Below are 27,649 nucleotides of genomic sequence, written 5' to 3' on the forward strand. Positions count from 1 at the left end.
CTCAAATACTCTAGTCACTCGTCATGACTCCTTCCAACAACATCGCCTATACCGCCCCCATCAACCCTCCCTCGGCCTCCCCCAAACTCACTCTCCCGCAAATCTGGCAAGGTCTCGAGCTGAAGATCCGCGCCGGACAGGACTTTGTCGGCGGTGCTCTCCTCTCCACGGACGTCATCTCCGAGTCAAAGGATGACCAGGGCCGTCCCGTCACGGTGCGCGAGGTTGTCTTCCGAGACGGGAACAGGAGAGTGCGCGAGACCTGTGTGGCTTACAAGGCGATGAAGGTCGAGTTCCACCAGCCCGATGGCTCCAAGGTGCAAAACATCGTCTCCCAGGGGCAGGGGGCAGAAGGCGAGGATCTGTACATGACCTACACGTTTGAGTGGCTGCATCCCGAGTGCGAAGGTGATGTCAAGGCACTGGAAGAGAAGAAGCAGAAGGAGACCAAGATAGCCAAGATGGCAGTCGAGGAAACCATAAGGGTCATGAGAGAGATGGTCAAGGACGGCAGGATCAAATAGGCAGGACACCTGAGGGAGGGAACGATCCGCACAGACGAATATCCTACAGAAAGACGGCACGGTAAGGGTCATACTCGGGGTGCAGGACGCCACCACTGGTCTCATGGGTGGGCAGAGGATGCAAGCCATCGGCCTTTGCAGGTATTTCCAAAGAGGCCTGTCTATGAACACTAGCCACAGACACCAATGCGGTCCCGCCAGAGTCCTTCAGATTGCTCATCTCTTTCAATATCAAAATACAGCATGCTCATAAAGATCCCAAACTCCCACAGGGACTTACACCAAAGTCTGGCCCATATCCCTCCCCCCATTGTTTTCGTCTTCCAGTAATGCTCAGATTGGCAAACCAACAAAGCCAGAGTGCTGTCTTGGAATTGCCCACAGTGCGTCCCAAGCTACCTCTTGTTGAAACTTTGGATCGTGGCGTGAGTGTTGTCCTTGCCATAGTCGTTCCGCTGCGGCGACCCGTGCGGCTCTGAAGATATTCTTCTTCGCCGCCCTTGATCAACAGGACCCAACAGCCACTTGTGCGCCATTTCAATAAGATACCAGCCCTTCATACAACATACACTAGATGAATAAAAGGGGCATCATTCCGAGACCCACACACAAAACCAATGTGCCAGCGGTTGCAGCTGCAATCCTTAGGCTGTCCAGGAGACCGATATCGGTCGTGATGATGCTTATCCAGACATATCGAACCAGCAAGACGAAGAGCATCATGAACTGCACAAAAGTCCAGCCCAGCACCTCGTCAGACTGCATCCGTCGCTCGTTGGACGCCTTGATAGCCATGCGGATCAGCATCGCAGCATTTGAGGTGAAGTAGAGAAGGAAGAAGAACTTTTTAGCCCCTTCTTCTAGGGTGGCTTGAATTCTTTTCTGCAACCGAGTTCTCTGCGCTCGACGTTGGTCGTCTCTGTCGATCCGGAAGCGATCAGAGTGGACCGTCCTCGCTAAGCCGCCGGCTCCAACAATCTGACTGACAGAACACAAGTGGGAAGGACTAATCTGCGGATGGAGAAGTGAGCAATCTTGATGATGCTAACAACCATCTGCTCTTCTTACCAAAGTCATCTGGGATACCGAGCGTGATGAAACCTCTTCCTGTCCGGACTCCAAACCGGGACGCATGTTATTCAGCGGAATGCCGTCCACCTCGCAACTCCCATTCAGACGTCGACCACGGGAAGGTGGCGAGTACCCCGGCGGTGCGTCGTCCATCTTGAGAGCTGGACGGAAATACTGGGTTCGAGTGACTGTGCGACTGGTGAGGCGAACAGCGCCCTGGTATCAACCAAGGGGGGATGTGACGACAGCGAGATGGCGACTGTGGTGCTAAAACGTAAAGTGGACGGTAACAAGTTGCCAAACAGTTAAGAAGCTTCTACTATGCACAATATCGAATACTTGGATGTCACAAATCAATGCTTCTGTCTGGAGTCGAAGAGGACTTGGGTCGGACAGTCGTAGTGTTTAAAGATGCAGCCCGCGGGCAGCACCAAGGTGTCTGTTTCCTCGGAAGGTTCGCTCCGATTGAAGGGCAGTAGCTGAGCAAGATGCCAGCTCGGCTAGCAGAGAGGGACTGACCCGTTCGGGAAGGCGTGGTTTGAATCAAGTTTCCACAAGGGAAACAGCGATTCTTGGAGACCAGCACAAATAGCAACTCGATTCGACAACTCCTTGCTGCTAAAGTTATGTACACAGATTTCCAATCCGGGAATACCAGTGTTGGTACAGGCCATGACATCGTAAGTTCATTGAGCACATAAGACGTGTGTGAAGCATCTGCAGGAAATATCGGCGATCTTCTTCATCGATTGGGATAGTCGATCACGCCCAGACTTCTTCGCATATCCGCCAGACGGTCCGAGACTGGAAGGGGCAGATGAGGTGGTTCTCCTCCATGACCTTCTTTCTCGAGATCGTGGTCTCGGACTTTCTTCCGGCCACCAGACGCAATAGTAAAGTCCTTTAAGCTCGGAAGCTTAGAGATCTTCTTGCCCCCTTTCCCGATAGATTCCCTCTCGTTCGTTTGTAAGTGAGTGATGGAGTCCTGCCGCAACCGTCTCATAGGGCTGCTCCTTGGACTGTCATCCAAATTTTGCATGGTCTGGAACTGGAGGGGATTCGTGTTCAAAGCGTCGGAGAATTCCATTTGATCATCCGCTTCCTTGGAGTCGTTGGGATCGCCGACAAGGGCAAAGCTATGCCTCCTTAATTCTTCCTTTCGCATTCGCCTGATGCCAAGACGCTTCAGTTCGGTCTTGAAATCGTCGAGCATGATCGTATCGGTGAGACACTTGAATACAAGGCTCAGTTTCCACCACGGATTGATCCTGTCCATCCCTTGGTCAGCGCCGGACCACAATCGCGCTTGGGAGAACACATACCCGTCAGTACTGCCAGTGAAATTGTGAATACTTGCCGCAATGTCGACCGCCGTGAAGATGAGGGAGAAACAGATGGCGCAGAGCAGAATGCCAAACCGAGGAGATCGCTTGATCAATTCAAAGACACCCGTCCCGTACACGGAATTGATGACATAAAACAGAGTCAGGCACGTAAACACCCACCATGGATCCCTCATGAGCGGCTCGTAAGGCCGGACCTTGACGTAAAAGTCGTTGATGTTGTTGAAAAACCGAAAATTGTTCGAGATCTGCCAGCAGATGAAAGGCACCGTGAGTGCCAAAGTCCCCAGGTATATTCTCCGCACCCACTTGCCGGTTTCGGGTTTGAACATGCTTCTGGAATCCATGAAGAAAGGCTTGATTTTCATCCAGGCGACAACGTTGTGGACGATCCAAGAGATATACAAGAGGGTGGCGGTCGACGACAAGTACCAGCCGTAGCCCGTAAATCCCATGAAGCAGAATGTTCCTGTGTGAAAGATTAACCCGGTGGCCACCAAATACTTGGCTTGAGGGGAGGGGAATTGGGTCATGCTCACCATGCGAGAGTGCTGCAAGTTGCTGGGGCGGAGTTGATGTGTCAGCTTTGCATACCCCTGGTTGCTTTTCTTTTCTGCACACAAGCATGGTCGACATACCTCGACTAAAATCAGTTTGTGCAAAAGAACACCCCTCCTCATATTTGCAACGGTGATGCATGCCATAATGACGAGCGCGCCGACCATGAATCCTTCCGACCATCCTTCCAAAATGAAGTCCTCGTCTGAAGCGAACGCCCGCCAATCACCCTCTCCCGTACCAACTGATCCGCTCTCATTGCGCCGGGATAAGATCAATTTTGGAGCCATTTGAGCTATCGAGTCAAAGACGGGGGTCGCTCATATCTCGGCCATGAGACATTGAGGGTAATGCTAAGAGGTGTATGAGGGAGAATGTTGGATTTGCAAGAGCAATTTCTTCGCAGCAGCGGTGAGGCCTTTCCGCCGCAAAATCAGGTCGCTGTACGACGCTGTCTTGGACTGGTTGGCCGAAAAGGCAGTTCGTGGAACGTTGAGCGTGGTAAATGTCGCCTGGTCGAGTCGCAAGGTGTGAATATCGAGGGCAGCACAGTTCGCGATGACCAGTAGCAGCAACAGAGGCTGGCTGAGACGAGTCGGGAGCGGACAGGCTCAAAGACAGATGGGACAGGCGAAATGTGAGAGGAGACTGCGAGTGATCGGTGAGGAGGTCGGCAACCCGATCGCAACGCTAATAGCGACAACAACAGCGAACGCGACAGCGACAATGAGAGTGAGCGCTGGAGAAGAGCACGTCGGGACTCAGCTGCGCCCCAGGGCCATATGAGCGACGGCCCAGTGGAATGGAATGGGCTAAACGCCGCATATCGGAAAGGTTTAGAGCTGATGTTGGACGATGGACCATGAGATCGTCGGGTCACAATGCATAAATGGGGTTTGCAGGCAACCTCGAATCAGTGAAGGCGATGGACTGGGCAGACTGGGGTAGTGGACTGCCTTGTGCTCAGCGGTGGGTGACCATTCTGCAGTTCGTTGGCGACGGTGGGGAGTCGGACAGCGGGCGAGTGGCCCGTGATGGGTGACGGTGGTTACGGGGGGTCTTCAGGCGTTGCTAAAAGTCGCCATGCCCGCCTGACAAATGGTATGGGGGAATGTGCGGTCGGAGCAGACGCCCAGTACTGGGTAGCCTCCCTAGTACCTAGTAGGTAGGTAGGTAGGCTCCCAGAGGCTATTTACTGGTGGTCGGGTTAGTTAAAGCCCTGCTCAATTAAAGCCCCAAAGCCCCGCAAAGTCGTTGCCCCGGCCCCGGGAGAGCCGCTAGCTGGATAGGGGTAGTGGAAGCCATGACGCACGAGGTGACGCAGCCCCAGCTCACCAGCTTACCACCCGCTCACCACTTCACCAGCTCACAGGCACAAGGTGATGACTCGTGCTCCGTACCAGGGCACCGCCGACAAAAGGTACGAACATTGGAGAAACGGGAATCATGATGCAAAGAACCCGGGAATACCACCCACCCTGCCATTTGCGAGCGAGCCTGTCAACCAACTGTCTGCCCCATCATCAATACAGTCGTGTGGTGCTTGTTCGAGGTGAGGCAGACTCAATCCCCCCTCATTTTTGCGCTCACCACCTCACTCGTAGGCTCTCTACGAGCCGCTCTGCCTTGCCGGCTCCGCGTGGCAATCTTAAGCTCACTAATAGCATTCTTGCGTTGACCCGAGTACGTCGAAGGCAGCTTTGGGGCCACGAATCAAAAAGGAGACTCCCCAGCGAGGGAGGAAAAAAAATATATGAATGAATTTAGAACCTTGAGGAATACAAAGCCCGGTCGATGTGGAGAGAAGAAAACTGCCTTGCGCCTTGTTCCGGCCCATCATGTTCGATCAACAAAACCCCAATGCATGCAGCGCAGGTGAGGAGAAAAGCCGATGGTCGGCAAAGTTACATTCTCAATAATGCATAGTCATCCAAGTCATAACGTGCCTCTTTGTTTTCACATCCTTTACTTCTCAAAAAGGGCGACCTTGGTACCCACACCGCTGGCGAGCGTCACCGTCAACCACTCGCGCCACTCCCGATCGTCTCGGCTCTCGATCCTCGGGAATGTCTGGATCAGTCTGATGGTTGCATACGATGCTTCCATCAAGGCATACTGCTGGCCCACACAGATGCGAGGCCCTCCGTTGAACGGCAGGTATTCCCAGCCTGGTCTCAAGGACTCCCATCGCTCCGGCTTGAATTCTAGCGCATCAGACCCATAGAAATCCTCACGTCGGTGCACTGGCTCAATTGTCAGTATCTTTGCAGGTCAGGGGGTTTCATGTGGGAGAAGACTTACTTGACCAAGGCGAATATGCCACCACTTGCCCCTTCCTCACCAGCACAGGCGCCTTGCCGTCCACGCCTCCACCAAGGGGCAGGATGGTGTCGCGGATAGCTTCGCGACTGTTGCCGGGTACGACCGGCATCAGCCGGAGTGACTCGTTCAACGTCCATTTCAGGTATTTCATTTCCTTGATCGTAGTGTAGTCTGGCTTCTCGCCGCCGAGTCCATCCACCTCGGCCTTCAACTTGGCCCAAACGTCCGGTCGCTTCGACAGCACATGCCAGGTGTTGGACAATAAGCCCGCCGTGGTGTCGCGACCCGCGAGCAGGATGTTCAGCAATTCCGAACGAAGGGCGTAGGGATCTTGGGTCTGGTTGAGCAAGGCGTGAAGGAAGACGTAGCGACTTTTAGGGTCCCGCTTCCCGGACCGCAACTCCTCCATGGCTTCCTGGATGATCCCGTCCGCAAAGTCGTGGATAATCTTGACGCTCTTGCGCCACTTTGCATCTGGGATATAGTCGATCAGACCTCCGGTCCGGAAATTCTTTCCACAGGCTGCCAAAGAAATCATGCGTTAGCCAACTTTCACCAGGGATTGGCCAACACACGCACCTTCCGTAACATAGACAAAAGCCTTGACAAACTCATTGGATGACTTGGTCTCCAAGCCCGGGGCCAGGGTGTTGGTCGATCTGCCAAACAAGAACTCGGTCGCAGAATCCATGGTCAAGCCAAAAAACAAATCTTGCAAGTCGACGGTCGATCCATCACGAGGGACAGAGTCAATAAGATGGGAGACGTGCGCTTCAAACATTTCGAGGTCGGCCACCTGCTGACGGGTGAAGTTGGGTCTTACCATGGCACGAGATCTCTCCCAGGCCGCGCCATCGTTGGCGAAGATGCCATGGCCGAAGATGGGGAGGAAGACCTGTCTCCTTCTCTTGCCCAGGGAGTAGTCCTGGAACTTGGTGGAGAGGATGGTCTTGATGATCTCGGGTTCGATGGTGGAGATGACTATTCCCCGGATGAGCCCGCCGTCTCGCCCAGACAAAAGGAGAGAAGAGACTTACCGGTGTTTTTGGCCAGCTTGACTTTGACGGTGTTTCGCCCATTGCTAAAATTTCTCAGCCGGGTCGCCTCGTGCAGTCGACCCTCCCGGCCCGATTTGACCATCAGCTTAATCACATCCATGCCGTAGAGTTTGCCCATGATTCCTTGGTGAGGGTACCACACAACCTCCTCGCATCCATTGTCCCGGATCATTCGGCGCCGGCGGGCACCGGTGGTCAATTCATAGTAGATTCGATGGAAGGCATAGATGGCGACAAGAGCGACGAGCAGGACGGGGATGGGAATGTGAGGGATGGACATGACAGCCATGATTGGGTGTTGGATGAGTGAGGCACGGGCAAGAGTGGAAAGGGAAATATCAAAGTGGCTTCGACACAATGGCTGTCGAGGACTATTTATTCAGCTGTGGTGGACAGCTAGAAGGAGTTGAGGAAGTTCCCAGTGGGTGGCCTCAGCGCAAAAGCCAGGATTGGGTTTGAGAAGTGTCGGGAGTGCCGCCAAATAGAACAGCTGCTCGATCCGAGCAGGGCAGCACAGGGCGCACAAACAAGCAGTGGCAAGCGAGGTGAGGGTGAGGGTGAGGGCACGGGAGGGTGTCTCAGCTCCCCTGCTAATTGTTGGTTGTTGGCTGGTGGCAGTTCAGTCGGTCGTGGGTGACGGGCGACGATGGAAGAGGAGGAGGATGCTTGGTTATGTATCACCTTGATCACCCTCAAGGTTCACCGACTGACTCCATTAAAACACGTGTGCCGGGGCCCAGTTGTAAAGAGCTGATCCTGCTGATCAGACTTGCAAAAGCCAAAACGGGGGCTTTTAGCGAGGAGCGTCGTGGTCGCTCATTGAGTGAGGTCTCTAGGCTCCAGGATATTCTTGCTGGACCTCACTCGGAATGGCCTCATCCCCGTACGACGACCTGGCTTGGTCCTTTTGGGATTTCTACACGAGCCTGAATACGGAGGAAAGACCCAGAAAAGAGTAGTAGCAAAATACGGGGAATACGATGAATGGGGATCGACCCAAGACAGAAGACGCTTGGCCCGCGGGAAATTGGCTTCCAAGAAACTGGCTATACAAGGACAGACATCTGACGATGCCGAGGCACAATTGCTGCACATGGCAGTATCTTGACCTTTGGTGGAGTGCAATGAGGTGAGCCAGCCGCAGTGAGAGTGAGAAACAACCACGATTAGGACTCCCTTGGACCCCCTGCTGCGGTCAGACCGAGTTGTGAACAAACATAACAGAGCATTGTGGATGTATTTATGTATGCCACGCTTCCCTCGCATCCTTCGGCTCCTCGACGTTGCTTTGTTTCCTCTCGGCGACAGTCAGCAAATCCTCCTCCACCACAAAATGCTTAATGCTACCTGCCAAAATGCCCCGACGGCCCAATTGATTGTCCCATTCCACCGTCGGCCAGCGGACCCACTGCCATCATCGAGAGGCCCACGCATGGCGAGTTGCATAGCGCCCATTTCCCATCTCGAGGGCCAAGAACTTATACCAACCCAGAACACATCCCCCAATGTAGCCTTGCGCCTAATGACACCTCTCATCTCTCTATTCCCACGACCCAGACCTGTCCAGCCAAGTCAAAGAAAGGAAACATGTACGACAGATCCGAGATATATCTCCCTCGCTCTCTCGGCCCTCTGCCCTCAACGCACCAGGCTGCGAAGCCACCAGCCTTGACCACGATTATTCCCTTTCCTGTCGGTCTTGCTCGCGACCTCGATCACTCCCTCGTCCACGATACCCTCCTCTCGCCCCGAAACTGCCACCACCTCCGCCTCCACCTCCACCACGCCCACGCCCTCTGGCTCCTCCACCGCTGACTCTTGCTCGACTACTCCCTCCGTATCTGCCGCCCCTACTACCACCGCCTCTACCTTTGCCGCCCACTCTAAAGTCAATCTTCTTGAGCGGACGCTCCACCATGTCAAGCCCATCAAGCCCCAACTTGCCCCTCCTTTCTTTGCTTACTTTCCACGGCTGGAAGATTTCCTGCGCTTCCTCCAGCCCTCGGAGCTCTTCTACCCAAGCCTTGCAATACTCGCCTTGGGGATCGTAGTCACAGCCTTGTTTAATTGGGTTGAATACTCGGGCTTCGCCTCTGGGATCGTTCCCCACGCCAGCCACGTACTGCCAGTTGCCCCAGTTCGAGCTGACATCGTAGTCGGTCAACATGCATTCATACCACTCGGCTCCTAACTTCCAGTTCATGCCAAGGTGCCTAGCCAAGAAGCTTGCCACGTTTTGTCGCGCCCTGTTGCTCGTGTAACCCGTGTGGTACAGTTCCCGTTGGCTTGCATCGATAAAGGATATTCCTGTTGTCCCACGCAGGAATCGGTCTAGCATTTCGGCGACTTCCGGGCTGCTGCCTTTGCTGCCAGGCGTCCTCCACGCGTACGAGTGGTCGTTCCGAAACCCTTCGAGCCGGAACAATCGGTGACCAAATTTTCGTGTAGAAAGTCTCATATAGTCTCGCCACAGAAGCTCAAAACGCACAGCAGCGGTGCCTGCGTTCTCGCCCTTCCCGTATCCCTCGGTGTCTTGGTATCGCTGGTCCTGGCCTTCCTCAAAGTCGAGCAGTCGGGAGTGTATTTGGCGAGCGGTGATGCAACCGAGTGCCAGCCAAGCGGAAAGTTTGGTGGAGAAATCTGTTCCTAGCAAGCCATTGCGGGTATCTTTGTACCCGGTCATGACCCCCGATTCAATGAGATGCTGGATTCGTTGCAGTCCTTCGGCGGTACCGCCATGGAAAGGATGAGCAGAACTGACTCCAGAGGACGGGAAAGGCGGTGGGTTGGAGAGAGGAGGTTTGGCCATCAACGGTTTCATTAATACCGATTCCAATTTCGCATATGTGTCGGGCACCGAGAATGGATGGGTCTGCAACGGCATGAAAGATGGCAGCGGCGGCAGCGACGGTGGCGCTGGCAGGGTCTTTCGAGGTGCATCTCTTAACGGTTCTACCGACTTCCGGTAATTTGTGAAGACGTCTGGAAGATCAGAAGGTGTGTCGAACGGCAAATCTCGACTGCGACAAGTTAGTCTGGCGAAATCTGAACTTATTGTCCGCGCATACTCATCGATGAAGTATTTCTCGTCCAGCCATAGTCTGAAAGCTGTCCCGAATTTCTCGGCAGCTTTCCGCACCTCCCGTTCCTCTCGCTTCTCCTCCACGCCTTCTTCCTCCGTCATCCAAACTGCCGAAACCGATCCTGCGTCCTCCGCTTGCTGGAACTGGTTCAAAATGTCTTCGACCACCGTGCCTAGAAGGCCGACGCGGATAAGGAGGCCATTGCCGAGCCCCTCGAGTTGAGATTTGACATCCCAAATCGACTCCGCGAGAAATTTGGCTCGGTGTGGACCACATCTCCAGAACTTTCCCACCTCCGAACGCGCTTCAGGGAAAGGCGACTTTGAGCCAGATTCAGAGAGAAATCCAGAAACCTCGACTTGTTGGGCAGCAAAGACATACAGGGGGAGAACGTGGGTGAAAGGTCTTTGTGCCTGTTGGGAAAGCTGGTGGATCTCGTGGAAGACGGGATTGTCGGAAAGTCGGAGATCTCGTCGCAAAACGTATATGAGCACACGCTGTGCAGTCATTGGGACTAGGTGCAGTGCCGAGGATGTTTTCAGTCATAAGGTTGGCCCGCCTTTTAACCAGCACTGGACTGTGGTGTCAAACAGGGCAGAATGATGGGTCCCGTAACGTCGAGGTTTTCAACAGATATTCACTTGTGCGGACGGAGATCGTAGAAGCTTTGCCGTCGAAAGGGGTTTTCTGCGGGCTGAGCTGTTGATTTATGGAAGTGTCTGAGGGAGAAACAGGGCCGCCTGGGTACGGAAACTTTGGGGTCAGAGTCCGCGGAAGGGCGAATCAAAGAGCTCACGAACAAAAACAAAGAGACTGACAGAAGTAACCCCCGGTAGTGAATCACCGATCCTAGCTAATCAGCTCACGACACACAGCAGTCAAGTCCTGATTCCAAGTGGTGGATATGATCGACCAGGGTATAGTGCAACCAGAGAGGATCTAGATCGGTACATTCGACATGGTTAGAGTGGCGATACACCAATGGGGAAGGATCAATATGCCTTATGAGACTAATTCTGCCCGACAAAGATGAGGTCAAGGACAATATAGCGTGGAATCCATGGGGGGCTTGACAAAGCGCAGCTAGGATGAACGACAACTGAGAGCCGGGCCTGAACCCTGGAGAAACTCGAGGATTAATGGAAGGATGGATAAGGCCCGCAGGGCGTTGGCATTGTGTCAAAACATACGGGCAAGGATGGATTGGTGGAAGGGCCGATTTGTGGCTGAAGCAGGACAAAAGGCAGCAGAGCAAGCATCATGGCGTGACGCGAGAGAAAAGATGGGTTGGAAACAAGGTTCGATCTGAGGTCGGAGTTATCGATCTGCGAGATCGATAGTGGAGTTCGAGTGTGGTACAAGATAGCGCCGATCGATCGGGGACTACACGGACTGTCGGTCTGTCTGTTCTATCATGCAACCGATTGCGGGCAAAACGTGGGTTTCCAGGGCAGAGTTTGTGTTGTCGAAGCATAGCTGCCGTGAGTTTGACGTACAAGGCAGAGTAACGGCGGATGTGAGGAAGCGAAGGACAAGCTGATTCGAGCAGCTCTTCGCTTGACTAGCTGCAAGGTAAACTTTGTCCGGCAACAAATGACACAAGGACAAGCTTGCACTTAGCTGCAACTGGATGGCTGGTTTGGGCGTGGTCGTTGGAATCCATGGCGAGTCCAAATAACTCGCGATTCGGTAACATCATGCTGGCTGGCCTTAGCCACATCTCCTTGCATACTGCCGGCATTAATAATCATGCCCATGTCAGAGAGAGGGCTGAGTATGAGTGTCTGAATTGAGGTTTCTCTGGACTCGCCCGGCTTCTCGCGACCCATCTTTCTTCCTGAGGTGTAGCATGTCGTCCGACTCCTCGTGTCTATTGACCGTCGAGATCGTGGAACCTTTCATCAGTCACTGGCGTAACACGAGACGAGGAGCCGAGAATTGCACAAAGCGCTGCAACTGTATGGTGGTGCCACAAGTGCTAGCCGTATGGTTGGGCGGTTCGTGGTTCCGGTCAGGGTTCCATTGCATTGATTCTGTGTCAAGGCCGTGGAGGGAAATGTAGGGGAAGCCTTCAAATTAGAAAAGGAGTGGTGGCTGCGTTCTTGAGCGAGGCCAATGTGAGAGTGACAGAGGGAAAATCCACTTTGGTGAGTGGCCGTGCCACATGGCTCACTGGCTTGCTGGTTTGCCAGCTTTGCCAGTTTTGCCCAGCTTTGGTTCTTGGGGGTGGGGCTCGGTGCGCCACGTGACTCGACTTCCCCACAGTCTTGGGGGGCAAGAAGGCTGAGAAAAAGGGGCGGCGAGGGGGGATGGTGAACTCGGAAGGCGCTGTGCTGTCGGCGCCTCTTCCGCAAGCGAGGCTCGCGCCATTCGCAAGCCGAAATCAAGCCACAGTCGCGTGGCCTGCAGGGATCTTCCCAGACACGAATCTTGACCTTACCTTCATCCTGAACACATGTCACTGGTAGACGCCTCGACGCGTAGACGTCACTGGTTCATCAATGGCAAAAGGCTCCAAGTTGCAATGCTATGCCATGATACGACCTCTGCGCGAAAAGCCGCATTTTAATATCGCACCACGACACGCGACTTGGACAGCCACCAAAATATTTTCATTACTCTCCTAAGATTCCGTCACAAATTTTGGAGTACCCTCTGTCCTTGGCCTGCATCTGTCGCATAATCACACGCTCGACCCAAAGAAAGCTACCAATATAGCCCTGTACTGTCATGCCTGTCCGCTGGGTATAATGAACAAAATGGTATATCAGAAATGCCCATTCCTAGCAATAGAATCCGTCAATTCCATCCGTCTCATTCCGCCTGTCGCTGGCGTTCTGCCGATCCATCAAGTCATAACCCGAAGATACATCGAATACAAAGAAACCCACAAGACAAGGGCCTCCCACTAAGATATTGTACAGTCGCTCGATGAAAGGAATAACATGCGATCAATGGAGCCAAGAGTAGGACGCCATTAAGCCGCGGTCGCAGCTGCTGGGCTTTCGTTGACGCCGTCACTCCCAGATTCAGACTTGACACCGTCTTCTCTGGTCGCCGTCTCGGGCGGCTTTCCAGTGCCGCATCCTTTGACAAGGATATGTCGCTGCGATGCAAGTTAGTCTAGTCGCAATTCGAAGCAGTCGTCCCCACTTACTTTGAGTGCGTCCTTGCGCGAGAAGCTCTTGTCGCAATGACTGCAAGGAAAAGGCTTTACGGCAAGGTGGATCCTCTTGTGTCTCTTCAAATCATGGTTGCGGTTGAAACTTTGAGGGCACTGGTCGCACTTGAACGGGCGATCATGTGCTGGTTGTTGTTGAGGAGTATTACTCCGTTGCTGGCCATACATGGTGTGAGGGTTTGCCGCGTAGCCGCTGTTAAAAGCCATAGGCAACATATTAGGTTGCATATTGCCTACCATGGCCATCTGCGCACTCGGGCTATGGACGTTGGACATGATCGGACCAGGCATAGCGGGCAACGAATACGACGGTGGGGGAGGGCGCATAAAGGGAACCTGAGGTTGAGGTCCTTGATGGAGCGGTGGTGAGACTCGAGGAGCGGAAAGGGAATGCGGATGAGGGCTTTGTGATACTGGAGTCGCGGATGGGTAATGATAGCCAGGATGTTGCTGGGCCGCAGTTGTCATGGTTGTATACAAGGCGGGATTCGATGCAGCTCTGCTGACTCCATCGCCCGGAGTCACAGGTGACTGCTGGCTGGGTGGTCTCACACCGGTCGGCAATGGCGTTATGATGCTTTGCTGGGCTGTTGGGTGGGTGGCACTTGTAGGAGAAGAGAGCTGCAGAGAGGCGCCGTACGGTTGAACTGGATGAAGATCATACGGCGGAGGTGGCAATGCCGTAGTTTCTCCAGCCGTGGGTGAGTTGGTGCTATTCCTCAATGAAGCACCCGGCATTGGCGAAAACATAGATCGGGCGGAGACGAGAGATCCATTCTGCCAGGAAGGGGGTGTGAAGCCCGTGTGGTAGCCGGTTGTCGTGTTCCCTGTTCCAAATAACGTGGGCGTGTAAGGCAGCACTGGAGCCGCGGCGCTGTTTGGAGTGGTCCCAGTGGGAATAGCAGACGAGGCAGCGCTGCTGTCGGAGGCTGAATTGGACGGAGGAGTCAGAAGCTGGCCCACATTGATGGGTGGTGGTCCGGCTTGAGATGTATTGATCCCCGAAAGGGGAGGGAATTTCTGGCTTGATACCACCGGGTTGAACTGTAGCGTATTGGGAGGTGGGAGCTCGAGACTAAAGGCGGCTTGCCTGCGCTGGCTCAGGCTGGAAGGTGTGGTGAGGCCATCGAGGGATGTCCCCATTGGAAGGGGAACTGCGACGGACGCCAGAGTGACTGATGGGGGAGTATTCAATGCGGGATCCGCTGCTTCTGAAAATGGATGAGAATCAACCGGCCAGGAGAGATCGATCTAGCGACAAATCGATGGTGCCTCTTTGCGGTATGCTTCTCGGCAATGTTGGTGACGGAGGGCAGCGAGAGAGAGGTACGAGCAGATCAGGACCGCCGTTCTTGACCAAGTGTTGTCTTTTGAATGAATCAATGGCGGTGTAACATCGATTACTGCGACGATCGGACGAAGCTCTATCTTGTACAACTTGTGGTTTTCGAAAACAAGACAAGTCAAAGTGTATGTGATCTATCCAACAGCGCCTATATGCGGTGCAGACCGGTCCTTTGCAGCAGGTGTTGTTGTTGTCGGTGGAGTCGTCGCGACGATCAGCTTCTCGGGCTGGGAACGCGGCTGACTTGTGCGGGCTTTCTCAGTGGTCGTGGGGCTTTTTATGGTCAATAGGCCTCTTTTCACCGGATAATCGAGGGCAAAGATCTGCACGGACTCAACCAAGACCGATAGTGACAATACTCCTGCTGGATTCTGCAAGCGGAGACAGGGGAAGAAATAGTGCGGCCTCAGTCAATACCTCAGAGCCGAGAAGGGGAGGCGGCGGCGGCAGTGTGTAGGTACGGCTTTTCACTTGCAGACAAGAAGAGGATGAGAAGAGGATTTTTTTGAAATCAGGCTATGAAGAGGGCAGTTTGGGGACGATTTCAAAGATTGAAGAGTACTCGAGGTCGCGATCCTTTTGGTCGGGGCAACACATGGCGCTCTTAGCGGGCAGCTGGCGGCCGGCTGGCTGGACGGGCCTGTCGCCTTCGTCGCCTAAAAAGAAGAGAGTTGGTCGAAAATGGACGGCGGAGACAGGAGGTGCTAGGATGTGATGGGTATGGTCGCGATGGGTGTTGCTTTGCGGGCTGCAGACTTTGGACGGGGTGGGGGGAAGGGTGCTTTTTTTCCTGGCCACTTAACGCTGAACAGAATAGACTGGGGAGGTGAGCAAGGACGAGCAGAGAGCTGATTGCTGATTGCCAGGATAGACTGGTGTGAACAAGGTGTGGAGTTGGCCATCTGGCTTGTCGGCTCGGTGGTCATGCAGGCAGAGGAGAAGAGAGTTTTTTCAGGGATGATGGTGGGCGGGACACGGAAGAGGCTAAGAGTCGAGACAGGGAGGCAGGGGGAGGAAAGCGAGGAAGGTGGTGAAGGGCCGTGTGAACGAAGGGAACGTGTTTTAGGAGTCGATGGCTCGATGGGAGGGATAGCTCTGACATGGGTCTCTGTTCGGATGGGGTCTCAGTTCCCGATGGTGTTGGGTGTTGACGAGGAGGAGCAGAGGAAGAAGCACACCGCAGTCTGGACCGAGCGATGCAGGCAGAGAGAGTCTGATTCCCAAACGGGATCGCGAGAAATTGGATCCTGAGGCAGGGCTATGCTGGAAGCAGGTTAGCACCGCGAGTGTGATGAGTGCGTGCTTGGGTGCGTGGTGGAGTACGTCGTTTGCAGTTTGTAGGGTAGAGGTGTGGGAAGTTGGAGGGGTGGATTTGTGTGCGATGAATGCGGCGGGCAAGCAAGCGCTTGGGGAGGAGGGAGAAGGGATGGTTCCTCAGTCCGGGTGTCGAGTGTATGAGTAGTAGTGGTACTGGTTACATGGAGTTGGGAAGCTGTCCGGTGACTACACCTACGGGGTAATACCAACTTTGAAGTAAGTACCGAGTAGATACTCCAGTACATACGCGCCATGCCCCCCTCTCACCAACATCCTTAACTAAAGTTACTCAGAATTACACGCCTGCCATACCATGTACAAGTAGGTTGCCCCTACCGAGTACCTCATCCCGGTTCCCAGGCACCTGGACACAGTTGTCGCGCTAGGTGCCCAACGTGTTGCAACTGCCTAATCAATTCTAAACACTCGCTATTCGGTACCCTAACCATCACTTTGCGTCCCCCGTACCAACTGGCCGTGGCTGTGCAGGTACAGACTCATCGTCCTGTCTGTCTGCGGTATCCGTAAAAGTCCCTATCATGGTTATTTGGCCTTTCTCTTCTCTCCATCCTCCGAGCCCCCTTGAACATCTCTATAATATTGACTCGTGTTCGGCGTTCATCTCGAGTGTCCACCCTGCATCAAAATTGGTTCTTCACTTACCCCCCCATTATTTTTATCCTCTGTTCCAAGGAAAATCCTTTCCCGACATGTATCCTAGTCCTGGTCATTTGGCCCGCATGGTCCGTGTGTTTTTTGTCTTTCTCTCGACCGTGCTAACTTCAACTGACCTGGACAGGCCCCATTCAAGGGAACCTTCTCACCCAGTACCCCGTACCTTCGGTTCTTTTGCCAGTGGCCAGCATCAGTCCTCGACTCGCACTTGTGTCTAGTGTGCCCAGAACCCACGCTTGTTCTTTCACCAAGCTCACTAGCTAGGCGAGAGAAACCCAAGCTATCCTCTTTACCGATCTCCTATCCTCCCCAGTCCATCATCGACCTAGCTCTGTCGGGACTAGGGAATTACAAGACAGGAAAAAGGAATAAACCTCTGGCGCTGCGAGTTCGCCACAAAGGCCATCATCGTACCAACCGTCGCGGCCTCGCCGTTGATCAAAGGATGATTCAGGGGGTTTTCCATGCGACCACGAGCCACAGATGCCCTGCCCCCTCGACACATGCCTGATTCCCCAGCACCACGTCCGGATCTTTCCCGATATGCCTTCATTCAAATGGGTGTCTGTCAAGAGTCATTCTTGATCCGAGGTTTTGTCCTGCTTCGGCTGATGGCCAACCCCGCCATTACAAGTCTTTGTCGAAGCTGTCACTTCGAGACATCACCATTTTAGCCCCTCTCCCCCGGCAACTAGGTCGCGCTGCTCAATCACAATCTATATATGGCGGTGATATGCAGAATAGACCTGCCTGGGGCATGTCCAATGAATGGATTACAATCAGACTCTGTCTCTACGCGGTCTGAGGCAGAGTCTGCAAGCAGTTGTCACTACCATCTGCCTACATATGCGCACAGACGTTTGGGGTTAAAGCTTCCTTCAGCAGTGACAGCTTAACCCCACCGCCTTTCTCCTTGGCAGCAATATAGCTTGGGGCTAATTCTCGCCGCAATGTTTTGGTGCCGTCTCCTATTCGGTGGTTCCCTTTCAAGCGACCTGAACTTTAGCAGCGGATCAAGCAATTTCCAGAGCCATGTGGCTGCCACCTCATTTTTCGATTCCCCTAAGGCGTCGTGGGTTGATCGGGCGCTGCGTCGAGCACGCTTATTGGGCGTTTTCTTGTTCCTCACATGCATGCAGAATCCAATCCAGCTACGCTCCACCCGCATTAAGACCATTCGACTCTTCCTGGAAGTTCAGCCAGCCATAATCGTGTTGCGGAAACAGCCACCACAAACTAGACGGCGCCAGCCAACTCTCTTCTCCCTTAACAGATCGATCTGCTCAGCGCCCTGAGGCTGCCACGCTTTTGTGACATCTCATGCAAGGACGCAAAACGGGCCGTTCAAACCTACTAATGGAGTTTTGATGCCGCCTTTTCCCAGCGCACGTCCGCCGTTTTGCGTGGCCAAGCTGGGCTGCAAGACCTTGACGCCCACCTCAGTCCCTGTCCGGTACAGATTTTCCTGCTGATCAGCCAGGCTATCGCCGACCATTCACTTCTTTTCTTCCTGTCTTCGCTGATCGAAAAAAAAAAAATAGATAATACTCGACTTTCAATTTGGGGATTGTTTGGTCAGTCGCGTGGTCGAGCGCTCCATGCGATTCGCTCTTGGCCGTGGGCTCAGTAAGCGCTTTACGTCAAACCTGATCCCCAAACCATCAGGAGCAATTTCGGAGCGCTTGGCTTGTCACGAGGCAACCTAAGTGCCCGGGTTTGCTGAAGGGGTCCTTGTGGGCACTCGATGAACATGACTCTAGGGGATAGCCAATGGTCATGCTCCCTACGCGAAGCGCTATACCGGTTTCAAAACTCTCCCAGAGATGCCCCTGCAGATCGTGTCTTTTGACCTTCGTTGCTGACACCCGCTTGCCGGGGTTTCTGGGGCTGCTCCGCTCCGGCAGGCTCATTGGGCTGAGAGTGCGCTATTGGTTACCCTTATGGCGTTTTCCGAAGGAACTCCCTGATACTCCATCCGTATCCGGCCCAATCCAGCCTTACTGATGTTTCGCAGTCGAACACATCTCATGCCATTTGGACAATGCAGATTTTCAGTCTTTTTCGACTTGTGCCAAAAAGTCTAGACCTCGTATCAAGCAGCAGGTCGGAAATTGTCTCCACCGACTTACGGTCTTTTGCCGCCAGCAGATCGTTTGACCCGCGTTTACTACGTACAAACAACACCTGTTTCTTGAGTTACGGGCTCGACAGTCCCGTAAGCCGCATTGCCCACTGTTTGCCGTTTCTTTTCCTTTTCGCGTGTTATTTGGACCTTGAAAATCAATAAATCTATGGGTTGCGAGTGGAGCCTAAGCATTCGTCAGCCCCTTTTGCCTCGATAGGTCTGGGGGGTCCAGGGCTGAAGCGGAACATCCTTTCTCTCACCAGAGACGTGTAATCTCGGCATTTTTCTGCTAGATCTCGAGGACTAATGTCCCTCAACAACATGTTTCGGGAATCTGCATGCGGCTCCGCGAACAGCAACATTGTCACGGACAGAAAAGGAGGAAAATGAATCCGTTTCACGGCAAAAGCTGCAAACGTTGCACATGGTGCTGCCAAAGTTTCCGCCTCCTGGTTCTGACATATTGGGCTTTGTTACTGCGATCCTTTTCCTGAGCTTGGGCTCGATCTCTCGTGATGCCATTCACGGGTTGCAGACTCTAAAACCATGGGTCGAGCTGATAATTCCATTCCAATTGTACAGGTCTGACCAGCTCCGTCTCACCTGGCAGCCGCTAAGGACGCGCAGTAATATCTGCTTGATTCTGCGCCTGAGACGGGACTTGTTCTCCCCTTTACAAGGCATGAGGTTGAGAATCGAAACATCGAACCTATGTAAACAAACTCCCGATCATCACGTCACGTCTCTGCCACAAACCTTATGCTCCCGGTGGCTTCTGAGGCTAACCTCAACTTTCAAGGGCCGATGGGTTGGTGGGCTTCGAACGAGCGCCCCTTTTTGGCTCGAGCCACTCTCCCGACCCCGGCTTAACTCGCAAGAAAAGTACCGACAAGGCGAGAAATCCTGGCATCCGAGCGCCACAGCTTCGATCAGTTCGCTCCGCCCCTTCGCCCGTATCTCAGCCTTATGGGGTCTGGGCTTTCACCAGTGAGGACCCCAGACTATGGACTCCGTCGTTTGTCAGTCTAATTCTTCGACCTCGGCGATGGAGGTAGGGCCACTACCAGTTGCGAGTCCTCCGAACAGAGCGAGATGCAGACTCAACCGATGAGGTACCTTTCTCCGAGAACAATTACAGAAAGGACTCTATGAAAAGCGGCATTGGATTCTATCGATACTCGTGTTTCAGCTGGGCGACACTGTGTAAGATAAATCGTTATCTTGCAGAGCAATATTGTTCTTGAGAGTGCCCTCCTATCTAAAGTCCAACATCCAACGCCTCGTAAGGCCGTCATTGCGTACCACTTGTCAACTACCAAAGCGTCCATGTCATCCCAGGTTCGAAGTCCATCGCGGATCGGCTAGGCCGTCACTGATTGTCAATGGGGTTGCTCGCCCTATGGGAACATGCGCAGGCACAAATCAAGCCCCTTTCCTCATGGCGGATCCCATGATCAGATTTGGACGTCGGTGGCAGGTCACATTATTCCCGCCTACCATGCTGCAGACTCAGCTCCAGAAGATATACAACAAGACGCGACTCCATAGGTCGGCCGGGCCTCGCAACTACTCACCAGTTTCTTTCCAAATAAAGCAGCGGCGTTTCCCACGACCAGCGAGGTGATCACCACTGCTTGATAAGCCTGGGTTGGTCTCGACGAAGCAAAGCTCAGTGGGTTGTCTGAGAACTTCTTCTAGAGCTCTAAACGCACCCGGGCCAAGGTCCAGAACAAAGTGGATTTCCTTGGCGTGCCTCGGCATGCGCATCACGTAAATGTAGGGATTCAAGAATTCCTTCCAGTCATCATCTAGCAGGTTCTGGCGTAGGTCTTGCAAAGCCGTTTGATATTCGCGATCTGGAAAGTCGAAGGAAAAGTGCCGGTCCCAGACATTCAAATCGAGGACCAACTTGGGTTTCGGCTGGCCTCGAGGAACGGAGGCCATGAAATCCTTCAGATAGGGAATCGCCGCCAACAGAACGTGAGATGCGGCTTCAATGATGAGGAGATGGAGGCTTGGACAGCGCTGGTGCAATGTCCTCCAGAATATGGTCGCATAGGAGCTGTTCAGCCAGGCGTTCTTGTAAACGCGCAGTGTCTTGATCGAGGCGAGAGCAATTGAACCGAGATTGCAAAAGGTTTGGATGTCCTTGTCGAAGCGGAAGGAGTTGGCGCCATATGCAAACTCAAGCGTGTCGCGGGAGATGGCCTTGTTCACGCGAAAGAGCTCGGTGTAGAATGTCGGCTCGTGGGGCATTCCTTTCTCGTCCGACGGTGACCATATTGCCCACTTTGTAAAAAAGTCCTGGTAGCCCAGCGTGATGGGCGAGGGTTTGTGACAGAACAGGTGGGCGTAGATTTGATGGCGAACCTCTACTGGGAGGTCAAGCAGACCTAGTCGCTTTCGAAGCTGATTGCCACCAGCGGCAGCCATGATGAGGTTTGAGTTGGCAGATGTTGATGCTTGTTGGGGGGAGAGGGTTTTCTTTTTCCAACTTGTCGGAATCAGGCTGTCAGCATGAGAAGAGAGATATCCATCTATCTGGGGGACCACAGAGACCCAATAGCACCTTGACTATCACCAGCTGCCACGTAGCGCGACGAGTCACAAGAAAAGAAAAAGAAGGAACTTCTTTTCCCCGCGTGCGACACTGGATGGATCGTTCTTGGAATGCAAGGTTCCCGCATCCCCTTCCCAGACCACGTGGTCGGAATTCACTGTACCTGGCAAGATGAGCAAGAGACATTTTGATCAGAAGCCCAAGGTTGCATTCGCATATGAGGAACAGAGTTGTTAGCGCATGAAGCTGGGGGTGGGACGGGAACATCAGGCTGCCAAGCAGTTCAGTCCCATGCAACTGGCGATCATGGAAATCATTTTATTCGACATGTTTGTCTTGTACTTATTTTTTTTGGTCCTATAATAACATTAATATTTTCATTATTAGGATATGCTGTTATATCATATGGTTCTGCTTTATCTATAGGAGATTTAGGATTTTTTACCTATACCGTCCTGACCGCCTTCTCGCCCTTGGCTTGCTCTCTAATCACAAGACACAGCCGGATAGGATATGCCTGTAACAGACAGCTCCAAGTCTCCCAACATCACTTGGGCAATTGCCACGATTCCGAGTCCTGGTAGTCATTGACTCCAACATAGACATGCATAAACCACTAAGCACCATCCGTGTCTCGCTCGAGCAAAGCATGAACCCGGACGCTCTTTTACAGCTTAACAATGAAATGAATCTCACTAGGTGAGTCGGCGGCAATAACAATGGCTGGTGGTGGAGAGCTCGTCCATATTCGGTCTTTTACGTTCTTTATTTCCATCTGGATGGCTCATCGCCTTTCCCTGTCGCTCTTCCGAAACACCAACAATGAAGCCTGAATCCAGTGGAGCGGGCGGAGCTGTGGTACTTGCCACCCAGCACATTGCGTCAAGACCATGGATATGGTTTCCGATGACTAGTTCTATTCCTGTGGGGAGATATTTGCCTGTGGAGGCTGCTTAATTCACATCCCGGGCTCTGCATTTTCATGGCGATCAAGCTGGTAGTCATTATGTCTTGTGCCGCGTGCCGACTACAAGTACAGGATGGGCGAGCAGGAGAGCTGAGTTCTCGCCTCGGAACCACATAATCCGTGGCCTGACGACCTCTGTAGGACGGAAAACAGAAATTCTGGTGGCTCGAGCAGGAAAAGGCAGGATAAAAGAAAACCAGAAAGGAAAGGACGAGCCGGGTGTGCAGAGCGCCTCGGGAGGCTCGTTGACCATCACGTGTTGCGCAGCTGCGGATGACGTAGCGGTCCGCTGTTTCGCGCCTTCTCCCATTGCTTTCGCAGGAACTAGGAACTCTTCGACCCTTGAACACAACAAGCTCCCAACATTGATCGTCGTTGAAGTTTCCTTGCATCCCATCGCAACCAGAGACACAAGCTGCGAAAACCGTCGAAACAGAGCTTCCGCCGTGCTCCTCTCTTTCCCTGTGATTTATCTCATATCGACCACCATTTGCCCTCGCTCGTTCTTGAGCTCTACAGCCAAGGTCACACACTCCCATCGTATGTGGCAGCCTAAGCCTATGAAGGCTTTTGTGTCCAACATGTTTCGCATGGTATGCTTGAACCTTGGGGCTTTTCCTAGCTTTGGAACCTAGCCGATCTATCCGGGTTCGGCTTCTCCAGGTTTTCCCCTTCTCCCTGCCCTTCGATGAGAGCAGTGAGCGGATACTTTGTATTTCGAGAAAAGGAAAGCACGCAGAAAACTACCTAGGTAGCTAACCTGTGTCTCTGGGAAGCAGGCCAAGACCCTCGATGTCATAACGCTGTTCCACAAACCGAGCTTGCCCGCGAGCGTGCGGGCGGCGACGATCCTGAAACAGGCCTCCGCGCAAGCCGCCGAGACGGCGACCGAAGACCAGGCGTCGGACCACTCGCACCAGAACACGACGGTGACGCGTGACCCGTTCGAGCTCGAGATCACCGAGCAGCCCCCCACGCCAGACCAGCTGAAGAGCATTTTCGAGTACGTCGGCTCAGGTCGCGCCGGGGACCTGGTCAAGGGGGCCGCGAGCGAGAGCGACGCGCTGAGGAAGGTCAAGCAGGACGGATCCCTCTTCACCCGCCCCGTCGTCGTCGACTGGAGTGGCGGCAAAGCCGTCATTGGGGACAAAGACAGCGAGATCTTGAAGTTGTTGAAGGCGCAGCAGAAGTGAGAAAGGTGGGGAGAGGGGATGGCGAGGTGGAACACCAGCACCGAGGGAAGAGAGAACAGACAACAGGTGCTGTCGGGAGAATGACCAAAGGCCGCGTGATGGCGGTGGTGTTGGTACAAGAACTGGATGGAAAGGCCCTCGAGCCACAGAGGTGCCGAGTGACAGGCGAATACGGTCTGCTTGCATCGGGTGCTGGCCGATGAAAATTACTGACGAGAAGAAGAGAACGAGTATGACGGACATTACTATTGATGATTCGAGGACGAAGCAGTAGCCTGTCTTCTCAAGCTCTTAAAAGTTCCATGGTCGGGTTCCTTGGCAGTATATGAATTTTGCATCGAGATTCCGAGTACATTTTCCGTTTCTAAACCCTGAACGCTCAGTCTAATAGGCCTTGATACTTACCTTGAAGCAGTGACCTGTGATGAGAATCCAACACCAGGAAAGAATTCCATATTCCTCCTTGTGCCTGTCTTGCGGCCCGGTCATCCCAGCCATTGTTTTCGCACGAGGGATGTCGGACTTCCTCAAGCGGCAGGCCCTCTGCTGTCTGTCCGTATGCTCGGTTATCGCTCTTCACTGGTTGCAGTCGTCACTCTGGATGAGGGAGGCGTTCTTGCCTGTCTGGAGAGTTGCGCGGAGCTGTTGACCGCTACCATGATTCAGGCCCATCTGTTTCAACCGGCTCTCTCTCAAACCTGTATTCCGCCCTGGACCAGATCCACATAACCTCCGCGGACGCCTTGACAGAACAAGGCCAGTCTCAGACACGGAAAGTGGCGGAGCTGATCTCCACCCAGACGCGATTACACTTTCGGGTCAAAGGGCTTGCAGCTCTTCAAAAGTTGAAGCCTCTTCTCCCGCTGTGTCCTCGGGTAGGATAAAATTGCAGATACACTTCTGGCGGAAAAGCTCCATAATAGAAATGCCGTCATGTCCCTGCTGTCAATATCTGCGGCAAGTCGTTCCACAAAATCGGAACAGAATCACAGCATCACGCGAAACTGAGCCTAGGCTGCAGCCGGGGGAAACAGAGACAACCCAGCCAGCATCACAATATCAAATCAAGAGGTGGGAGGTGAGACCTTGGCACCAAGGAAGGCTGTGCAAAGAAAGGAGATCCACTGCCAACTTGGAGTTCAGCCTGGCATTCACACGCAGAGCGGAATGAAAAATCTGGACTGGCTGAGAGTAGCTCTAGGCTCGGACGCACCTGACGTCTTTTATGTAAGGTACGGCAGTCCGGATTTCCTGCGTCGCCAGTCGCGAGACGGAGAGCAGCGGGAACATGGCTGGGGGGCGCGTCCTCGGCGCTCCGCGGTCTCGGATTTTGTGAGCCTATGGCGACTGTGACGCACCCCCTACATTGAGACATGAACCAAGGGTTTGTTAAGACAAGGCGTCCGTGACTCTGATCAAGGGATAAGCGCCAGGAGTCGGTAATGCGAGAGGGTAGAGAGACAGAGAAGGCACGAGAGGTGTGGGCTTTTGGGAGAAGAGGGACTTTGAGGACCTCGATCGGAGCAGATTGAGGCCGAATGCCCCTTGGTTGTGTTTTTGCAAGCACAATTGGTGACGTGTACCTCGTACCAAGAGCTTTGTAACAATAAGTGCCATCTGGCTTCCTGGGCACGAGGCTAGGCGGCTGGGCAGTAGAGGCCGATAACGATAGCGATGGGTGCGACGGAACGGTTCATAGCTGGAAAAGGCATTCGATGCGGGCTTTCGGCTGCAAAGAGCGACTTTTGAGGGAGTTCTGCCCAGTTCGATAGAGGAACAAGATGAATAATAGAAGAGGCTGGGTTGGTGTTTGTGCTGTTTGGGTAAAGACAGGTGGCGGGCAGGTGTTTAGCTGCATTCCAGAGCTCGGGGACCTGGCAAGCCCAGGCGTCATAGATGCCCAGCTGCATACCAAGGGTACCCACCCGGCCGCCTAGACAACCTCCTTGGGCGCCCAAGCTTCCGCCACATGCCGCCCACGGCCGTGGCGTTGGGGCTTATGGGTGTCTTGGGGTGTTGCGAGTCACGCAACGTGCATTCCCGGCATGCAAGACAAAGACAGGACAAGGAACAACCGGACGCAGGACGGAGGAATCAAAGAAAACCCACACCACCTTGGTGACTTTGTGCCCTTGGTGCACCCTTCACCTTCACGGTCCTGCAAGTTCTTTCTCTAGTCGAACCAGCAACCTCATTCTGTACGATAGACTCTCTCTCCTGCTCTGTCGCTCGCGGAATCAACTTTGTCACTCGCTGTTCTGCTCTGTCTGCTCCACCTCTAACGCCCTGCCCGCTCGTCATCTGCGGATCTGGGATCTGCGGCAAGGATCAAGATCGCCCCCACGTCAACCGAGCCAATCCAACGGACCGACATCATTCACCCTCGTATACCGAGTATCAAGAGCAAATAATCTGCTTGGAGATTCTCTGGTAATAGAAGAAAGACAGCTCCTTCTCAGCTGGCTCACTGCCGGCGCGGGTTTTCCCTCCCTCTCACAATCTCTGTTGCAACACAATGAAGCCCTTCCGAAGAAGACCTTGCCTGCATGTGGCATTATCGGCCATCCTAGTGACGCAAAATGCCCTCGCAATCCAACTTGACCTTTCAAGCTCCGACTCGATAAAAGCCGCAGCCAAAACTGTTGCCGACGAGATGGTTTCGTATTACACTGGTTACCGACCTGGAGATGTCCCGGGCAATCTCCCCGCTCCATATTACTGGTGGGAAGCTGGTGCAATGTTTGGAGCGCTCATTGACTACTGGTACTTCACGGGAGATGATTCATACAATGAGATCACCACCCAAGCCATGCTCCATCAAGTTGGGCCCGACAACGATTTCATGCCACCCAACCAGACAAAGACCGAAGGAAACGACGATCAAGCTTTCTGGGGAATGGCCGCGCTCTCTGCTGCAGAGAATGTCTTCCCCAATCCTCCCGAAGACCAGCCACAGTGGCTCGCTCTGGCTCAGGCTGTCTTCAACACGCAGGCGGCGCGTTGGGACACCACCTCTTGCGCAGGTGGGTTGAAGTGGCAGATTTTCGCCTTCAACAACGGGTACAATTACAAAAACACCATCTCGAACGGATGCTTTTTCAACATGGGTGCTCGCTTGGCCGTCTACACCGGAAACCAGACCTATGCCGACTGGGCGGAGCGGATGTGGGATTGGGTAACTGCCATCGGTCTGCGGGACGCGCAATACAACTTCTTTGACGGGAGCGATGATACTATCAACTGCACACAGCTCGACCATATCCAGTGGACGTACAACGCTGGCACATTTCTCGTCGGAGCTGCCAACATGTACAATTTCGTAAGTTTGATATCGACCGACTTTATAAGGGCGGAATTACTGACCTTTGACACATAGACGGGAGGCAGTCAAGTTTGGGAGGACAGAATCAACGGCATCATCGCTAGGCTCAGTGTCTTTCTGCAGAACAATATTCTGAAAGAGGTTGCCTGTGAAGGTGTCAACCCTGATGGTTCCGACACATGCAATGTCGATCAACGCTCGTTCAAGGCTTATCTCGCTCGATGGATGGCAGCAACGATGGTCAGAGCACCCTTCACTTACCCACTCTTGAAACCCATTTTGGAAACGTCGGCAGCAGCAGCAGCTTCCGTCTGCACAGGAGGCGTCAATGGCACTTCATGTGGATTGAAATGGTGGGCGGGCCAATTTGACGGCAGTACTGGGGTCGGTGAACAAATGTCGGCTCTAGAGGTCATCCAATCCAATTTGGTCACCCAAGTCGCTGGTCCTGTCACTGAGGGCTCTGGAGGAACAAGCAAGGGAGACCCCAATGCTGGCACATCAAGCCCAATTGGTCCCGAGGACCTGAACAAAGAAAAGGTTACCACGGCAGATAAAGTTGGAGCGGCGATCTTGACTGTTTTGCTGGTCTTTTTCATTGTGGGGGGCGCATGGTGGATGGTCCTCTAGACCTGAGATTCCCGTATTCGACACGACGGGCATTGCATTCGGAAGCTAGACGGGGGAGGATGTCTGTTATGATATGACGATTGGCATGAAACCCGGCGTCACGACGCCTGAGATGGGCGGCTGAGGATCTCTTTGGGTGTTTATCAGGAATTATCAGGCGCCTGGGACATATGGGAGCATTTCAACAACCGAGCTGATGAAGCGGTCGGGACTGGGAAGCCGGCATTCCCTTGTGAGAAAAACTTTGCTCAAATAGGCCAAGAGTGGGCGCTCCTTAGCATCAGCATGGGGCGTTTGGTTTGAACGATATTGCTCCATCCAGCTTTGCGCAAATCTTATGCGAACGCTGGCGACTGGAGACACTTCATTCAACGT

At 53.5% G+C, this 27,649-nt stretch overlaps 9 protein-coding genes across 9 annotated transcripts; 3 read left to right on the forward strand and 6 right to left on the reverse strand.

Moving 5' to 3' along the window:
* Positions 1-23: 23 nt before the first annotated feature.
* Positions 24-524, forward strand: Z519_02088 (uncharacterized protein; the record flags this gene model as incomplete). The annotated part of the gene is made up of 1 exon (XM_016759845.1): positions 24-524. One exon carries the CDS (start codon positions 24-26, stop codon positions 522-524), a length of 501 nt encoding a protein of 166 aa, XP_016623366.1.
* Positions 525-919: 395 nt separating this feature from the next.
* Z519_02089 (uncharacterized protein) lies at positions 920-1,748 on the reverse strand (the record flags this gene model as incomplete). The annotated part of the gene is made up of 3 exons (XM_016759846.1): positions 920-1,078; positions 1,131-1,535; positions 1,593-1,748. The coding sequence occupies 3 exons, from the start codon at positions 1,746-1,748 to the stop codon at positions 920-922; spliced, it is 720 nt and encodes a 239-aa protein (XP_016623367.1).
* A 589-nt stretch (positions 1,749-2,337) lies between these two features.
* Positions 2,338-3,786, reverse strand: Z519_02090 (uncharacterized protein; the record flags this gene model as incomplete). The annotated part of the gene is made up of 3 exons (XM_016759847.1): positions 2,338-2,863; positions 2,912-3,441; positions 3,577-3,786. 3 exons carry the CDS (start codon positions 3,784-3,786, stop codon positions 2,338-2,340), a joined length of 1,266 nt encoding a protein of 421 aa, XP_016623368.1.
* Positions 3,787-5,461: 1,675 nt separating this feature from the next.
* On the reverse strand, positions 5,462-7,165 carry Z519_02091 (uncharacterized protein; the record flags this gene model as incomplete). The annotated part of the gene is made up of 4 exons (XM_016759848.1): positions 5,462-5,739; positions 5,798-6,340; positions 6,398-6,799; positions 6,856-7,165. The coding sequence occupies 4 exons, from the start codon at positions 7,163-7,165 to the stop codon at positions 5,462-5,464; spliced, it is 1,533 nt and encodes a 510-aa protein (XP_016623369.1).
* A 1,389-nt stretch (positions 7,166-8,554) lies between these two features.
* Z519_02092 (uncharacterized protein) lies at positions 8,555-10,468 on the reverse strand (the record flags this gene model as incomplete). The annotated part of the gene is made up of 2 exons (XM_016759849.1): positions 8,555-9,896; positions 9,945-10,468. 2 exons carry the CDS (start codon positions 10,466-10,468, stop codon positions 8,555-8,557), a joined length of 1,866 nt encoding a protein of 621 aa, XP_016623370.1.
* Positions 10,469-12,936: 2,468 nt separating this feature from the next.
* Positions 12,937-14,283, reverse strand: Z519_02093 (uncharacterized protein; the record flags this gene model as incomplete). The annotated part of the gene is made up of 2 exons (XM_016759850.1): positions 12,937-13,065; positions 13,117-14,283. The coding sequence occupies 2 exons, from the start codon at positions 14,281-14,283 to the stop codon at positions 12,937-12,939; spliced, it is 1,296 nt and encodes a 431-aa protein (XP_016623371.1).
* A 5,885-nt stretch (positions 14,284-20,168) lies between these two features.
* Z519_02094 (uncharacterized protein) lies at positions 20,169-21,035 on the reverse strand (the record flags this gene model as incomplete). The annotated part of the gene is made up of 1 exon (XM_016759851.1): positions 20,169-21,035. The coding sequence occupies one exon, from the start codon at positions 21,033-21,035 to the stop codon at positions 20,169-20,171; it is 867 nt and encodes a 288-aa protein (XP_016623372.1).
* A 1,675-nt stretch (positions 21,036-22,710) lies between these two features.
* Z519_02095 (uncharacterized protein) lies at positions 22,711-23,322 on the forward strand (the record flags this gene model as incomplete). The annotated part of the gene is made up of 2 exons (XM_016759852.1): positions 22,711-22,722; positions 22,909-23,322. 2 exons carry the CDS (start codon positions 22,711-22,713, stop codon positions 23,320-23,322), a joined length of 426 nt encoding a protein of 141 aa, XP_016623373.1.
* Positions 23,323-25,837: 2,515 nt separating this feature from the next.
* Z519_02096 (uncharacterized protein) lies at positions 25,838-27,274 on the forward strand (the record flags this gene model as incomplete). The annotated part of the gene is made up of 2 exons (XM_016759853.1): positions 25,838-26,641; positions 26,699-27,274. 2 exons carry the CDS (start codon positions 25,838-25,840, stop codon positions 27,272-27,274), a joined length of 1,380 nt encoding a protein of 459 aa, XP_016623374.1.
* Positions 27,275-27,649: the final 375 nt, after the last annotated feature.

This window comes from Cladophialophora bantiana (genome assembly GCF_000835475.1).
Source record: "Cladophialophora bantiana CBS 173.52 unplaced genomic scaffold supercont1.3, whole genome shotgun sequence".
Classification (NCBI taxonomy): Eukaryota; Fungi; Ascomycota; class Eurotiomycetes; order Chaetothyriales; family Herpotrichiellaceae; genus Cladophialophora; species Cladophialophora bantiana.